At 56.2% G+C, this 17,293-nt stretch overlaps 1 protein-coding gene across 1 annotated transcript in view; it reads right to left on the reverse strand.

Moving 5' to 3' along the window:
• TRIOBP (TRIO and F-actin binding protein) overlaps positions 1–17,293 on the reverse strand; it is a 98,707-nt gene that overhangs the window by 14,297 nt on the left and 67,117 nt on the right. Inside the window, exons 12-17 of the mRNA XM_011925681.1 lie at positions 11,874–11,930; positions 8,768–8,875; positions 8,562–8,651; positions 8,089–8,198; positions 5,644–6,169; positions 4,533–4,643 (exon numbers count right to left, since the gene is read on the reverse strand). Of these exons, the coding sequence (XP_011781071.1) occupies positions 4,533–4,643; positions 5,644–6,169; positions 8,089–8,198; positions 8,562–8,651; positions 8,768–8,875; positions 11,874–11,930 (1,002 nt within the window). The remainder of the gene's footprint in view (positions 1–4,532; positions 4,644–5,643; positions 6,170–8,088; positions 8,199–8,561; positions 8,652–8,767; positions 8,876–11,873; positions 11,931–17,293) is intronic.

Genomic DNA, 17,293 nt, shown 5'->3' on the forward strand with positions numbered 1-17,293 from the left:
CTCGGCCTCCCAAAGTGCTGGGATTACAGGCTTGAGCCACCGTGCCCGGCCTGTTTTTTGTATTTTTTAGTAGAGACGGGGTTTCACTGGGTTAGCCAAGATGGTCTTGATCTCCTGACCTCGTGATCCGCCCGTCTCGGCCTCCCAAAGTGCTGGGATTACAAGCTTGAGCCACCGCGCCCGGCCTGTTTTTTGTATTTTTTAGTAGAGACAGGGTTTCACCGTGTTAGCCAGGATGGTCTCGATCTCCTGACCTCGTAATCTGCCGTCTCGGCCTCCCAAAGTACTGGGATTACAGGCTTGAGCCACTGCGCCCGGCTGCAGGGGATGATTTGATGGAAGAGCGAGGGCCAAGAGCTTTTTGTGGGGACAGGGGTGGCTGTACCCTGGCTTCTGTTCCTGCCCTCTATATGTCTCCTGGCTTAGGACAACAGAACATGGCTTTGGACCTCAGGGGGTCTTCATCCTGGCTGCGCCTTGGAGTAAACCTGAATAAACCCCTTGCCCCCTCTGAGTTTCAGTCTTGGCGTCTGTAAAGGAGGCCTCGCAGGACCAGCCCCCGAGACTCCCTGGGCACGGGAACGCTGTGCCGCTGTGCACAGAGGGAGTCAGTATGCCAGCACCCACCACTGGGGAGCCCAGCAACGTGTGGGTGGGCACTGCTCTTCTGCAAAGGGCCAGACTAGGCAGGCAGACCTGGCAGCTCAGGGGTGCAGGGGCTGACACCAGGAGATGGGACTCAGCTGACAAAGAGGGGCTCCTAGGCGGCCAGGGGCTACTCTCTCACCTACCTCCCTGAGTGGCCCAAGGTGTCCTGATCCTGGCTGCCACCTCTGACATGGACATCAAAGAAGATAAAGAAATGCCTCTATCCCCCACTGCAATAGTGGGGAAGGGTTCTCTTTACCAGACATCCAGTGGGTGAAGCCCCAGACCACTCAACAGCTGTCCTGCAGCAGCAAGCCCCCAACCCCTGAAGGAAGGGCACCCACTCAGCCTGAGATACCAGCTGGGGAATCCCTCCCAGCTGTCACTCCTCCACGTCCACCGAGTTTCCAGCCGCCTCCTCCCATGCCTGAGGGTGACACAGATGACTCAGCACCTCTTCTCTGCCGCCCTCCACATCTGGGGTCACTTCTCCACCTGCCTGGTTTTCAGTTCTGTTTGCCAATTATTCCCTTCTCCCCTCCCACCTGCTCCCCCCGCCCACCCCACCCTAACGGGACGAAACACTGACAGACTTTGATGCGCCCAATGGGGCACCTGGGGACAAGAACGCCTGGACCCCAGACAAAGGTTTGCCTATAGCTCAAAGGTCACACCCTTCTGTGGGCCTCAGTTTTGCCACCTGTAAGCTGAGAAGCCAAAGCAGTGCCTTTTAAACTTCATAGTAGTGGCAGAGCCTTTATCCAAAGGAAATCTGAAGCTGGCTCTATGAGTAAAATGGACAGACAGGCCAGTGCAGTGGTCACATCTGTACCCCCAGCACTTTCGGGAGGCCAAAATGGGAGAAGCACTTGAGCCCAGGAGTTCAAGACCAGCCCGGGGAACATAGTGAGTCCTTGTGTCTACAAAAAAATTTTTTTAATTAGCCAGGCATGGTAGTGTAGCCTGTGGGCTGAGATGGGAAGATTGCTTAAGCCCTAGAGTTCAAAGCTGCAGTGAGCCTCTGTGCCACTGCACTGTAGCCTGGGTGACAGTGAGAGACCTCATCTCTAAAACAATTAAAATAAATAAAATAAAATGGAGGAAGATGAAGCCGCTCTGACTATAGGTGGGTATGAATAGGTCCCAGCCCCTCCCACCAGAAAGTAGCCCCTGGAGCTTCTTAGAGCAGAGCGCAGGCAGAAGCCCCCTGGCTGGGGGCCTCGGAGGTCCTCCCATCTGCTTCAGCTGTGGTGTTGGGCCCCCAACTCCCTTGTCTGCCTCAGGGTGGGGGGCTACAGGGCACAACACTGGCTCCTCCCTGCCCCTCCCCAGGACAAGGTAAGCCCCCAGGCACGCCCTCTGTGTCCCACACCAATTCCCCTGCCTACTCCTCTATCAGTGGAACCTCCATCCACTACTTGGCCCCAGGACGCTCTCCGGGCTTCCCTGTAGCAGCAGCCCCAGCCTCAGGGCCCCCAAAGGCCCCTCTGCCTTCTGTAGAACCGGTCATCCAGTCCTAAATTCTCCTTCCTCCATACCCTTGACATTCACCCTCCTTCAGCCATTTCCTAACACCTTACACCTGGCCCTCTGCCAAGCCCCCTCCACTCTGACATCACTTTGCTGATGTCACTGTCTGACCCCAAACCTCCGAAAGTCTGTGGAATGAGCTTCTTTTTGTTTGATTTGTTCTTTTTGTTGTTGTTTTTAGATAGAGTCTCACTGTCGCCCAGGCTGGAGTGCAGTGGCAGGATCTCAGCTCACTGGAACCTCTGCCTCCCAGGTTCAAGCGATTCTCCTGCCTCAGCAGGAGAATCTGCCACTGGAGTAGCGGGGATTACAGGTGCTCACCACTGTGCCCTGATAATTTTTGTGCTTTTTTTTTAGTAGAGACAGGGCTTCACCATGCTGGCCAAGCTGGTCTCGAACACTTGACCTCAAGTGATCCACCTATCTCACCTCCCAAAGTGCTGAGATGCAGGTGTTAGCCACCATGCCAGGCCAGAGCTTCTAACTCTTAGCTCAGCACTGAAGGCCTCCACAACAGACACCAACCAGTCTTCCTTCTCATGCCCCAGTCAATGCCTTCCTGAGAGCCCCCTCATGACGTGACCTCCCCTTGGAAACTTCTAGAAGGCTCCTCCTGCCTAGGGCCTGGATCTCAGCCTTCTTTTCTGTCGCCAGGCTGGAGTGCCATGGCACGATCTTGGCTCACTGCAACCTGGGCCTCCTGGGTTCCAACGATTCCCCTGCCTCAGCTTCCCAAGTAGCTGGGACTAGAGGTGTGCACCACCACGCCCGGCTAATTTTTTGTATTTTATTAGAGACAGGGTTTCACCACGTTGGCCAGGTTGGTCTCATTCTCCTGACCTCGTGATCCGCCCACTTTGGCCTCCCCAAAGTGCTGGGATTACAGGCATTAGCCACTGTGCCTGGCCCCTTCTTCTCTACTTTAGATAATGGTGTGATAGGTGTGATAACTACAGACAGCTGATTGTCAAATTTTTAGGAATTCTGTGATGTAGTTGTTAAGCACAGCCATTAAAAATTAAATTTATATACTTATAATTAAATTAACTACATTAAAGACAAGGTAACAGATGCTCAAATTTATTACTTTCTAATGATTTCACTGTGTTTTATTTTGCATGCTCTTGGGGTCAATCACATCTACTGCATCTGCATGGTGGAAATCCTATTGGATAGTGTGACATCTCTTCCCAACTCTGTGTCCAGGGACTTTGTGCTGGAAATGCAGCATTGGCCACAGTGGGAGTATTTACACTGCAGAATTTGTCAACATTACACATCAGGGCTTGATTTATTGTTTTGTTGACTGTCTAGACTTAATCAAGTGATAAGAAAATGTTAATAATGCAGATTAAACTTAAGTCTGTCATATCTATAACCATTACATTGTAAATAGAACAAAAAATTGCAAAAATATTCTTAATAGAAAATTCTCAAATATTCTCAGTAAAAAACTACTATCCGATTTAGCAAAGAAGTCACTCACAACATGGAACAGTAGTAATGTTTCGACAAATGTCTTCGCATCTTACTCATTACCATAAACAAAAGTGTCAACCAGTATACATGTTAAAAGAACCCCCGTTTGTTAATTAGTTGTGGATACAAGAGTATGGAAAAATCACTGAAAGCATTTTGAGAAAAATCCATTTGCTACATGAAATTCACAATAAAATTATATATTTTTTATTTGTAAATTGTGTACTAAGCATTGTTTTTATTGGTAAAATGTATAATAAACTCATATATGTGTACACACACACGTTTTTTCTAGAGAGTTAGTTTGCCCTAGTTGTGACAACCAAAAGTGTTCCCAGACACAGCCTAATGTCCCCAAAGGGGACAAAATGGACCCCATTGAGAACCACTGTCCTAGGCAGACAGTGCATTCTCTGAGGGCCACTGGAGGCTCTCCTGTCCTGCAGACCTCCTTGAGTGGGGCCTGGCCTGCCGGGCCTTGGTAAGATTTCCCTGTGTTCAGGGAGTGACTCTCGGGGCCACTGGCCCCCAAATTCCCCGGGGCAAGGGTCCAAGTGCAGAGTGTCACACGGGGACTCACACACAGGCTCTGCAGTCAGCCGGACCCTCGCTCAAATCCCACCTTTGACACCTGCAGGCAGGGTGACCTCAGGCAAGTCACACAACCTCTCAGAGCTCAGTGGCCTTGTCTGTAAAATGGGCACAGTGATCACGCCCACCAGCTGTCGGGAGAGTAAATGAGATGACGCATGTCAAATGCCCCACACCTGGGTTCCAGCACACACAGGAAGGGCTCCCAAAATCTCAGCTGTTTCCTGATAACACGGCAACCGGAAACCAGCCCCCTCCCCCTGAAAAACAGCCCCTGGCCTTACCTGTGAGATGTAGCCCGGGGGGATGTGGCCGTCCTCCTGGGATCTCGGCGCACTCTGAGGAGCCTCCCCTTGGAGACGCCACGCCTCCAGCTGGGCCCGAAGAGCCTGAACCTACGAGGGAGAAGGGTGGTCAGTGGGGCCTGGAAGCTGGGGCAGGGCTGGTGGAAGGCAGTGAGGAGCCCACAGGCTTCCAGCTCCACACGGATAAAAGCCCAGCATCCCTGGAAGGCTTAGGAATGGCTCAGGGTTTGAGAAGAGCAAGCAGCCCTGGAGTGAGATGTGGTCAGGGGACATGCTGGGCTGTTTCCTGGATGGCCAGGTCAATGACCTGGGAGAGCCTTGGCCCAGAGAAGGCTAGACAGGGTTAGGAAGAGGAAACTATGGTCACAGATGTTTACACATCATGTAGGTGGCAGAGGAAACATCTTTGAGCCTCAGTTTTCCCGTCAGTAAAACCGCTGAGGTCTACCCTAGCGGTAGAGGCCGCTATGAGGATTCCATGAGTCAGTGCAGGCAGGGAGGTCATGTGCAGCAGACGCACAATAAACGGTCTCTCCCTTCTTTTTTTTTGAGACAAAGTCTGGCTCTATTGCCCATGCTGGAGTGCCGTGGCTTGATCTTGGCTCAGTGTACCCTCTGCCTCCCGGGCTCCAGCCATCCTCCCACCTCAGTCTCCCAAGTAGCTGGGACTACAGGTATGCACCAGCACGCCCAGTTACATTTTGTATTTTTTTGTAGACATGAGGATTTGCCATATCGCACAGACTGGTCTCAAACTCTTGGCTTCAAAGTGACCCTCCCACCTTGGCCTCCCAAAGTGTTAAGATTACAGGTGTGAGCCACAGCGCCCGGCAGGTCTCTCCTTTCTCTTCCCGCTTCCCTTCTCTATGGCAGCTAAGGGCAGAACTAGGAAAAAAAAAAAAAAAAAAAAAACAAACTACTAAGGTCTAAGGAAGAAGATTCTAGTTCGCAGCAGTGTGGGGTACATCCTCACAGATTAGGGGTGAGCTCCCCATCACTGTAGGAGTGCAAGACAAATACCAGGGTGTGAATGCAGAGACTGGGGGACGTGGGGGCAAGGGGCCTCCTAGAGAACCAGCGTGGTGCCTACCTCCTTCTCCAGTGCCTCGTGGCTGTCACTCGCGGGCCCTCGGCGCTCTCCGCGGCTTTGGTTGAGCAGGGCAGTGAGGGGCACCCGCTTATTCTCCCGCAGGGGCAGCTTCTCCAGCTCCTGCCACTTCTTCTCGATCTCCTCACTGAGCCGATGTTGCTGGTCCTCAGTCAGGGGGGCACCCAGGCCCCGGCGCAGCCCCTCACCAGCGGGCACCTCTGGGGTCCTGCTGTCTGTGGCCTCGAACCATTTGCGTCGCTCCTCGGAGCGCTGGGCCAGGTCCCGCTCCAGCTCCTCCTGCTTGGCCAGGCGGTCAGGAGTGCGGGCCGGGGTGCGGGCCCGCTGCGGGGAGGCCTGGGTCAGCGGGGAGAGCTCCACGTAGTCCAAGGCCTGCCGCTGCCCATCTGCCTTCCGAGGGCCACCCCGGCTGATGACCTCAACGCCCGCCCGCTGCTCCCCTGCCTTCAGGGGGCCCTTCTGTGTGCCGTAGTTGTGCAGCGCGTTCTCCTTATTAGAGTCCGAGAGCCTAGGGCACCAGCAGAGCCACATCAGGTGGGTCCTCACTCCTGAGTCCCGCAATGAGCACTTTCGGAGCAACACCTGTGTGTCAGGCCCTGTGCCAGGGGCTGGAGGCAGATCCCAGGGAAGGAAGCAGCCTGACCTAAGCTTCCTGGTTAACAGAGCCCGGGAACTTCCCAGCTCCACCACTCCACAGCCCAGGGACCCACCAGGATGCCTGGCTTCCCTCAGCCCCTCTTGTTTCTGTTTCTCAAGGAACAGGGTCTCACTCTGCTGCCCAGGCTGAAGTAGAGTGGTGTGATCATAGTTCACTGCAGCCTTAAACTCCTTCGCTCAAGTGATCCTCCTGCCCTGGCCTCTGGAGTAGCTGGGACTATAGAAAGGCACCACCATGCTCAGCTAATTTTTAAAATTTTTGATAGAGATGGGGTCTCAGTATACTGCCCAGGTTGATCTCAAACTCCTGGGCTCATGTGATCCTCCCACCTCAGCCTCCCAAAGCTCTGGGATTACAGGCTCACGTGAGCCACCACGCTGGTCTCTTTGCCCTCTTTGAGCTGCAGTGACCTCATCTGTAATGTGGGACAGCAACGCCTCTCACAGGATGGATGTGAGGACGGGGTGGGCGAATGTGGAAAGCAGGCAGAGGGCTTTTTGCAAATGGTGATCAAGGAGTTGGTGTAGGACACAATGTCCCGGGTTCCCAAGGCTCACAGTGGCAAGGGGGATGCCCACAGTCACTGCTGATGGGGTGAAGGCAGGGACCTCGGGGTGCAGAGAACACAAGTTGTGGCGACTTTGAACAACTATGGCAGTTCTCTTTATCCACAGTCATAGCTGGGTACATGGTCACCCTGCCAAAAACTACACTCGCAGTGTTCCCAGAGCTACCTGTAGCCACGTGACTATAGCCTGACAAGTGGGTGTGGCACGTGGCTCCCCTGAAAGGGCAGACCGAGCCCCACCAGGCCAGGTCTGCATACCTCGGGGCTGTTCTGAAGGGAGACATAAACATCTGTCTCGATTAAGCGACTGTGCCCGGGGCTTCTTTCTTAAAGCAGCTGGGCCTATACGCTAAGTAACAGTCCAACTCACTGCACTTCAGAGTACACAAAGTGCTCTGGGCACATCTTCGCACATGTACAGACATGACACACTAATATGACAGATAGGGACTCTGAAACCTAGACAGGAAAGAGCCTCTGGCCTAAGGCTGAATAGCCACGGTGTGGCCAGGCTGGGGGGCTTGGCCTCCAGGCTCAGATGATCCTCCCACCATGGCTGGCTAATTTTTAAATTTTTTGTAGCGACGAGGTCTCATTATATTGCCCAGGCTGGTCTTGAACTCCTGAGCTCAAGTGATCCTCCCATCTCAGCCTCCCAAGGTGCTGGGATTACAGGTGTGAGCCACCACACCCAGCCCAGCCCCCTTTAATACCATACTCTGTTCCCGCTGCCCAGCAGCTCCAAGTCCCAGCACCCCATAGGCATCTGGGGTGTATACGGTGGGGGACTCTGCCACTGGGTAACTCAGCCCTCCTGCCCCAGTGCCCGTGGCAGCCTCCAGAGGGAGTGAGCTCCCCATCCCGGGAGGCGTGGGCTCCAAGGCCGGACTACCTAACCACCCCTTCCCGACACAGGCTCAGACACGGCCCCCACGGCACAGACAGCACAGCCACCTGGCAGAGGCTTTTGACTCACAGGCATCTCCACCAAAGAGAAGAGGCCCCATCACATTTGAGGAGGCAGATCAAACCTCAAACCCTCAGCGTACTTCTGGATGATACTGAGAATGCTCACTGCTCTCTTCCCAGACAGAGAAACGAGGGCCCAGAATGTGCAGCCCTCAGGTGAGTGCCTAGAAATCCACTCAGGGACGCAAGGGAAAGTGCCTCTCCCAAGGCCCCAGTCCAGCTTAGTACGTACTTGGTGACATCTGGGGCTGAAGTTGGACGCACGGTCTTTCTCAGAGCCTCGATCCAGTTCCGCCGGATGCCTGAGGTCATGGCCGACAAGGTATAGACAGCATCCTTGGTCTGTAAGGCCACCGCACGGGTAGGTTGTCACATGGCCAGGAGCATGACTCCCTCCCCACTATGGACCCCGGGGAGGGCGGCCCTTCCTTCCAAAGGGGCATCTAAGGTCTTGAGTGTGGGGTGGGCAGCGGGTACAAAACCTTCCTTCCATTGGCCTGGGAAGAGCCCTGCCGGCTCCAGCGTCTTCCCCAGATACGCTAAGTGTTGGCATCACAGCTCTGTTTGGCTCTGAGGACAGAGCCTCGGGGTAAATGAGTGACAGGGATCCAGTCTCCATGGTGAGCCATGTTCAATACCAAAACCTCCCCCAGGGGCCTCCAGCCACGCTGCCCACCACCAGCCCCAAGCTGCACACAGCCTCACGTGGATCTGGAAGCCATAGTTGCGCTGCACCGCGTACTCGGTGACATCCGTGCAAGAACGCAGGTCGATCTCACCATCCAGCTCGTCTGCCTGGAGCATGAGGGCCCACTATGGTCCGTGTGGGCCCTGCTGTGACCCACCCCAGTGACCCCAGCCAGGCCACCCCAGGCCCTTCTGGGGGTTCATCAGTACACCCACGGCCTCACCTCCTCAGCAGTGGAGTCTCTGTAATATTTGAGACTTGAATCTGTCAGCACAAACCAATGTTTCTTCCACTGCGAAGTAGAGGTGGTGGTGAGCGAAGGGGAGGGAGGCTGTAAGGAGGATGGAATGAAAGAGCCAGTGTGTGCGATTGTACAGGTGTCCTGCGTGGCTGCCAACCTGACTATTCTGCACAGAGGAGGGGTGGGGAGGCAAAAAATGCCGATTTGAGACCTAGCCCCTCCATTTCCTCTCTGAGCCTCAGTGGTAGCATCTGTGAAATGGGTTGGCTTCCCCTCTGTAACCACAACCCCCCGTTCCTTCCTGGAGCCCCTTTTAAGATCGCCAAGGCTCCTCAGGCACCCTGGACCCAGTGCAGACAGGGAGGGGTGATGATCTGTGTAAACAAGTCAGGGACTCAGTGGGGCCAGGATGTCACATCTTCTTCCATATTCCCCCAAATCACCACCATAGTCAGGGACAAAGGTCCCCCGGGAAGTAGGACTGGACGGAGCCCCGGGGTAGGAGTGAGTGCCAGGCACAATCTGCTGATTTTTTTTTTTTTTTTTTTTTTTTTGAGACGGAGGAGTTTTGCTCTGCCCAGGCTGGAGTGCAATGGTGCAATCTCCACTCACTGCAACCTCCACCTCCTGGGTTCAAGTGATTCTCCTGTCTCAGCCTCCCAAGTAGCTAGGATTACAGGCGCCTGCCATCATGTCCGGCTAATTTTTTGTATTTTTAGTAGAGATGGGGTTTCACCATGTCAGCCAGGGTGGTCTCGAACTCCTGGCCTCAGGTGATGCACCTGCCTTGGCCTCCCAAAGCGTTGGGATTACAGGCGTGAGCCACCGTGCCCGGCCGTATGGTCTGCTTCTTGATCTGTAGGCTGGCTACCCACATCCACAGCGGGTGAGAGTGCACTAACCTGTATGTTTAGGATTTGTGATTGGGTGCCTTCCTGCAGTGCCTGTCTCTGCTCCAGCTGGGGTTACATTGACAGGACACGTAGGAAAGGGGTGGGGGCACCAGAACCTTTCACCAGCACAGCCCAATATTATGCCAAGCCCAGCCCACCTCTAGGCTTCTGGTCACTCCACTGGAATGCCAGTTGCAGCCCGCCCACTGCCAGGTCAGTGCATGTCACCCGGTCCCCAGCCCTCCCGGAGTTCCCACACATCACCAAGCCCTGTTTGTGCTGTTGGTTGTTTCAAGTACTTAGTTTTCTCTCCTCAAGAAGATGGTAAGTTTTCAAGGGGCATGCAAGGATGATACCTTCTGCTTCTTTCCACATTGCCTCCCTGAGAAAGAGTTTTATACCCAAGAGTTCCCTTTTTCGCTGTGTGCCTTTAGGCAAGCGTCTGCACTTTTCTGAGCTTCAGTCTTCTGAACTGTAAAGTAGGGCTACTAAGAAGTCCCTACAGCCGGGCGTGGTGGCTCGCGCCTACAATCCCAGCACTTTGGGAGGCTGAGGAGGGCGGATCATCTGAGGTCGGGAGTTTGAGACCAGCCTGACCAACATGGAAAAACCCTGTCTCTACTAAAAATACAAAAAAAATTAGACGGGCCTGGTGGCACATGCCTCTAATCCCGGCTACTCGGGAGGCTGAGGCAGGATAATCACTTGAACCTGGGAGGTGGAGATCTCAGTGAGACGAGATTGCGCCATTGCACTCCAGCCTGGGCAACAAGAGTGAAACTCTGCCTCAAAAAAAAAAAAAAGAAAGAAAGAAGTCCCTACACCTTCTGGTGAGGTGAGCAGTGCCTAACCCTCTCTTGTGTGTATGGCTGTCATGCCGTTGGCATAGGGATGGACATCAGGTTGTTGGGTTTGTTCTGGGAGGCCAGGCCTCTTAGAAGCATTTTGCTCTCACTAAGTAAACGGAGTTGCTGCTGCAGACCTCAATTGCCTCTCTGTAAAGTAGGACAGGGGTTCTATGCCAAGTGGTTTCTTTAGCTCTTCCTAGGCCTAGCCTATGACTGTCTGAGATGGAAGCTGGGTGGAGCTCCATGGACCTCAGGTGCGCTGAGCCTGGGTCTGTCCCAGGTGCTCCTAGGCCTGGAAGAGACCAACACCCTCGTGGGCCTGTCTCCTGTCTGTGCACCAAGGGGTTGGGCTGGCTGAACTCCCAGGGCCCTTCCAGTTCGGACATTCCAGAACCCTGTGATAGAGGATGAGTAATGGCCAGCTCTGGGTGGGGCCTGTAATCCCTCTGCCCTCCGGGGACCCTGGGTGGGGAGGCCAGGAAGGGGTCACTGGCGGGGTGCCAGGCTTTGTGTGAGCCTAGAGAGCAGCCGCCAGGGACAGCGGGCAGGCAGCGGGTAGGGAAGGCTGTGGGCTGGAGGGAATAAAACATGTGGGCTGGAAACACAATGAAATCCCCTCTGGCTCGGAGCCCTCTCCGGTATGCAGGCTGCACGCAGACCGGAGCGGCAGGCGCATGCAGGGCAGGGGTGGGGAGACGCTCCCGCCCAGGCAATGTGGGCAGGCAGCCAGCCTGGCAGCCAAAAGAACAGAGCTGGGGAAACGGCCACTGTCCCTGCTTGTTCCAAGGACACATATGCCAGAGGAAGGGAAGGGTCTTTAGCTGAGCCCACAGTAAGTGCCAGGAGCTGTGTGGCACCTGTACGTGCTTGAGCTCTGTGACCTTGTTATCCATTCAGGAAGGAATCGCCATTATTCATTATGCCCATGTCACAGATGTGGCCACTGAGGCCTAGAGGAGGCTTTGACTCAACCAGTGTGGCTCCAGGTGGGTGAAACCCCAGCGCCTGCGCCGAGCCCCACCTCCTCAGGCCAGGCTTTGTGAATCTGTGGCTCGGGCCAGACGGCTTCTATGAGACCTTCCACCCAAGACCCTTGACTCCCAGCCAGGCTCCTACTGAGGTGGGAGGGCCGAGAGACCCTCGATGAAATCAAGGGATGGGGCACTGGGGGTGAGGGGCTAGACGGCCCCTTGCTGTGATCCCTTTTACACACTGCAGACTGCTCCAGGAGGCAGAAGCCTGATGGGCAGCCTCTGCCCCTCCCAGCCTCACCCCCACTCCTGGGCTGCTCAGGGGACCAGCAGTGGCACAAGCCAGCCTCCTCCCCTCCCGCCTCAGTCCTCCTACCTCTCCAGGCTCATCCAAGATCGACATCCATCCCTTCTTGAAGTTGAGCAGATCGGGCTGTGGGGAGATGAGGAGGGAGGTGAGTCGGGCCCAGCAGGAAGCCAACAGGGGCTGGTGACGGGGACGTGTTGCACCCACCCTGTCCCCAAGTCCTGTGGGACCAAGCTCCTGGGAAGCCAGCCAAGAGGGCTAAGGGCCTAGGTAACCCCCAAGTCCAAGCAGGCCTCCCAGCCACTGAGGCAGCCCTGGCCCCTTTCCTGATAGTGGCACTCGGAGAGCTGAGAAGTTGGGCTGGGTGGCTGGCACACACACCCAGATGTCCCAGGGGCCTCTCTCCGGCTGACCCCTCACCCAAGAGTGGGAGAGAGGGGCTGGGAGGACTCTGCCTGTATAGAGACCCCCTGAGAGCTCAGAGGGCAGTCCAGACCAGTAGCACTGCACGAACTGTCCAGTTCCTCCCTCTGACGAGGACCAGGTGCCCCACAGACCCTTCCATGGGCCCGCCAGTCCTGCCGTTTCCTTGGCTCCAGGAGACTATGGGAGGTGAAGCCAGTCGCAGGCTGGGGTCAGAAACCCTCTGGTCTCCACCTAGATCTCTTTGGGAAAGGTCAGTCCTGGCAAGCCCTACCTTCCGGGTGTTGCCCAGAGGGGCACAGCCCCGGGGTCTGGGGGCTGCCAGCTGCAGCATGTCCCATGGGGACCTTTGTCAGGCACCCCAACCCAGGCCTAGATAAAGAAGTTGCTCATCCCGGCATTTTTCTGACTATGCTCATCTAGTGGATGCCAACCACCAGACCCTCCCTTCCTGCTGGGGAGACCTCTCCAATCTAAGTCCCGGTCCCTCTGCAGTCTCTGCTCCTGCCGCCGGCAAGGAGGAGGTGGCCACCTGTTGCCATGGCTCTAAGCCTACCTATCAGCCCCTACATCGAGGCCTCACCAGGCCAAGGTGTCTGGTTGCGTGCAGAGAGCGGGTGGCATGGCTCAGTGGGATGGGCGGTGACAGTGGCAGCTGGAAACCAGAGCCACCTTGCCTGGCCACCTCTCCCGACCCACCCTCCTCCCATGGAGCCCCTTCTCAGGTACAGGAAGTGGACCAAGGGGGGCTTGGGGCAGCTGAGGATCCAGAACCCCCCACAGCCACAGTCGGGGGACCCAGTAGGTTGGCATCCCAGCCCCGCCCTGCATACCTGTGTAAGGGAGAGACACAGGCTCTTCTCAGAGCCTAGAACCCGAACCCCTGGGGCTGCGTTTGTCCCGCTGCTCTGTATTCTGCCCTCCCCATCTTTCACCTCAGACAGAGGCTGCCCAGGGCGATCCTAAACTAAGAATGAAGATTGGTGACCACACCTGGCTCCACTTCCCCTCAGTCTGGGATCTCCTGTGGCCCCAGGGCCTTGCAGGGGGCTTGACCACAGCAAGGCTCAGGAAAAACTTGCTGAGGAAATATCTACCCCCTGGTCTAAATTTCTGTGCTTTTTAGGCCATCTCCCCAACCCCCCACTTAGCCTGGAGGAGTCAGGCTTCCTGGGCCCACAGAGCTGGCACCACTGGGCAGCCCCAGGCGAAAGTCCTTGGGCCAGGGCTGGGAGATCAGGGCAGGAATGACAGGCTGTCAGGCTGAAACCTCTAGGGCTGCCTGGGAAGTGGAGTCGCTGTGACCTTCCTAAGTCACATCCCCCTCTCTGAGTCCTGGCTGCCTGATGTGGCAAATGATGAGGCAGTCCTCCCCTCCCGCAGCTTCCAACAGGACTGAACGTGTCTGTACAAGGAGAAGCCTGGTGATCCTCCAGAGCCCAGTACACACACATCACATACCATGTCAGGCACGCCATGACACAGTGACCTTGGGGATAGAAGGTCACCAATTTGAGTTTTGCTGAGACAGGGCCCTGCTCTGCTGCCCAGACTGGAGTGTGGCGGTGTGATCACAGCTCACTGCTGACTCAACCTCCCCGACTCAAACAATCCTTCCACCTCAGCTTCCAAGTAGCTGGGATGACATAGGCACTCCACCATGCTCAGCTACTTGTATTTGGTTTTTTTTTTGTAGACATGGGGTCTCCCTATGTTTCCCAGGTTGGTCTCAAACTCCTGGGCTCAAGTGATCCGCCCACCTCAGCCTCCAAAAATGCTGGGATTACAGGTGTGAGCCAGTGTGCCCCGCCAACCAATGTGTTTTTAAACCGGCAGGGAAACCTGTACCCAGGGTCAAAAGGTCCGATCATCTAAATCTCACACGATGCCCCTTCGTACAGGGCTCTTCAGGCCCCGCTACCTCTTCTTCACCTGCTGGAAGCTCAGTTTCTCCTTTTGCCTTTCAGAAGCACTGACAGGTTCTCATGGCCCCACCTCCTACCTAGCCAGGGACACAGCCCCTCTACGCACCCTCGGGCTGGTGAGACTCACTCAGAAAGGCTTGGTATCCCAGGCTTGCTTAACAGTTCCAGGGACGGCTCCAGGTGGCTTTATTTATTTATTTTGAGACAGAGTCTCTGCTGCCCAGACTGGAGTGCAATGGCGCCATCTTGGCTTACTGAAACCTCCACCTCCCGGATTCAAGCGTTTCTCCTGCCTCAGCCTCCCAAATACCTGAGATTACAAGCGCCCGCTACCATGCCCGGCGAATTTCTGTATTTTTAGTAGAGACGGGTTTTCACCATGCTGGCCAGGCTGGTCTCGAACTCCTGACCTCAAGTGATCTATTCCCCGCCTCGGCCTTCCAAAATGCTGGGATTACAGGCACACATGAGCCACCACACCTGGTCTCCAAGTGGCTTTAAAACAAAGTCCAGCTGCCTCAGGATGGCAGGGAAGCCTCATCACACTCTTCCAGCCTGGCCTCCCCTTGCTGAGGGGCCCGTGTTTATACCACTGCATAGTCCTTGCCGATCACAACACACCAGGACTGCGGACCCTTCACACGTGCCGTGTCCTTGGCCTGAAATACTAGACTTCCTCCTCCTCTGATGACCAGGCAAGCCCCTACTCAGGCCTTAAGACTCAGTTTAATGGCCACCTCTGAGGTCCCTTCACAGTCCATGCCACTCACCGTACCACCAGTGACCCCTGTCCTGCCCTCCCATGGCCCCTCTCGGAGGCCTCTGTTGCATCTGTGACTATTTTGAGGCCCTTTACTTATCCTTCACAGGCTAGACTAGATGCAACTCAGTCAGGGCCACACACTGTTTACCTGCCAGGACCCAGCACAGATTGGGCTCAGAGTGTGTTTGCAGAATTTTTTTTTTTTAAAGCATCAGGCACTGTTCTAGGCCAGGAAATTAGCTGTGACCAAGAGCTGTGGCCCCTGCCCTGGTGGACTGCAGGAAACAGACAGTAAACAAGGGACCAAATATAATTTGATGCCCAGCAGGCAAGGGGGAAGGCTGTTCCAGGAGTAAAGCTGCACCCAGGCAAAGGCAAAAGGGGTGGAAGAGGATCCCGGCTCCCTGAAGCCCTGGAGCCTCACACAGTCACACACCTGTGCCACTTGCCCTGTATGAATCCCTGACTCAGGGCACGGGGGCCAGGGGAGGAGGGTGTGAGGTGGATACAGGAGGAGCACCAGCTGAGAGTAGGCTGAGGTCTGCATGGCAGCCAGGATGAACTCAATGAACACTATTAATGGTGATCACAGCCTCCTCTCTGCTCTAAAACCTTTCATGGCTCCCTAGTGCCCCTGACCAAGTCCTAGCAGTGAGGCCCTCCTCCCACCCTGTCTTCCACCTGAGACAGAGACTGCCCAGGGCGATCCTAAGCTCTTGCTACTTCTCAAACACAACCACCTGCTTCTGTCCACACTGCTGTCTCCTCGCTAGTCCATCTCCACCTGACGAAACCTTATAATCACAGGAGGACACCTCCCTCGGGAAGGCTCCTGCCACCAGCAGGGATGTGCTGTCCGTCCTCCAAGCACCCCACACACTGCTTCTGACAGCCTTACCCTTGCTCGGAACGTGCTGCCCCCAGGACAGGCAACTGTGAAAGAAAGCTGGAACAGACCTGGACACACATTCTGGCTCAGCCTGGGACTCACTAAGCTACCTGGGGCATGACACTTCACCTCACCACACCTTGGTTTCCTCATCTGTTTGATGAAGATGTTACTACCGACCTTCAAGGCTCAAATCTGGTAACGTGAAAGCACACGGCTAAGGGCCAGGCAGGCAGGTGGTGGGCACTTGGGAACGGCAACCACTCTCCTCCTGGCCCCAGGACAGACTCAGCTCCTCCCCCCACATCCTTTCTGCTCCTGACAGGGAAGGGGAGGCTGCTGACGACAGGAAGGGCCAGCAGGGAGGTGGCAGGATGTCCAGGAGGAGGCGAGGAAGTCCAGGCAAGGCGGTCTGGCCATCACACTCACAGGGCAGGGGCTAGGCGTGCCACGCCCCCCAGCAGCCCAGCCCACTCCTCCAAAGGGTCTCCACTCCCCTGAAAGAGGACTACTGGCGCCCGTGCGCACACACACCCTTTTTATCCTCCCCAAGGAGGGCCACTGGGCTGTCAGAGGCTCCCTGAAGCATTAGCCAGAAACCAAAAGCAGCCCCACCCCTCCCTTCCCGAACAGCACGGTCAGTGGGCCAGAAGGACCGGGAAAGGAGCTACTCCTTCCCTTATACTTGGGGTGACCTCGGGCAACTCACCAGCGCCCCTCCCCAAGCCTCAGTTTATCTGGCTGTGAAGTGGGGAGTCCAGTGAACCCAGCTGTGAGACTCAATATGCTCACTATGGCACAGGTAATTGATGGGGCTTGAGTACAGCTCACCCCCATGACAAAAGCAAACCCCTGCCATCGTGCCCCCTATCCAGACTAGCAGGCTTGTCCCAAGGCCCAGGACCGCTGCAAAGTGCAAGTCCGGGAGGACGTGGTACCCCGCCGCTTCAGAGGTCCCGGGACTGGCTCCTGGGCTGTGGGTGGGGCGGTCAGGACCCTTCTCGCCCACCCGAGCTCGGGCCAGCGGCCACACGGGGGGCCGGCCTGCCAAGGCCCGGGTCAGCGCGACCCATCCGCGCCCGGGAGCGCCCCTCCCGAGCTCAGGCCCACCTCCGCTCCTCCCTGGGGCCCCTGGCAGCCTTGGGGTATCGGGTCTTTGCCTAGGGGGCTGGAGGGGAGGTGGGAAAGGGTTGCCCCGAATCCACCCTTTACTGGTGTCGCAACTGTGAGGAGGGGGCGCCCGGGACGGGTCGTTCCGTTCCCTCGGGGTCGCCTGGGCTTCTGGGGGCGAGTGGGCGAGGGAAGGCGAGGAGGAGCCTACGGGAAGGGTGAGGCCGGTCTGGCCGACCGGCGCATCGGAGATGGCCCCATCTTCCGGCCCAGCCCTCCTCTCGCCTCCGGGAAATGAGGAGGGGGCTGCCCCGGAGGGGAGAGGCTGGGCTCTGCCTGGGGTCGTCGCCCTCCTCCCGGCCTGGGGCGCGGGCGGCTG

Source organism: Colobus angolensis, unplaced genomic scaffold (genome assembly GCF_000951035.1).
Source record: "Colobus angolensis palliatus isolate OR3802 unplaced genomic scaffold, Cang.pa_1.0 Scaffold65, whole genome shotgun sequence".
In the NCBI taxonomy this organism is placed as follows: Eukaryota; Metazoa; Chordata; class Mammalia; order Primates; family Cercopithecidae; genus Colobus; species Colobus angolensis.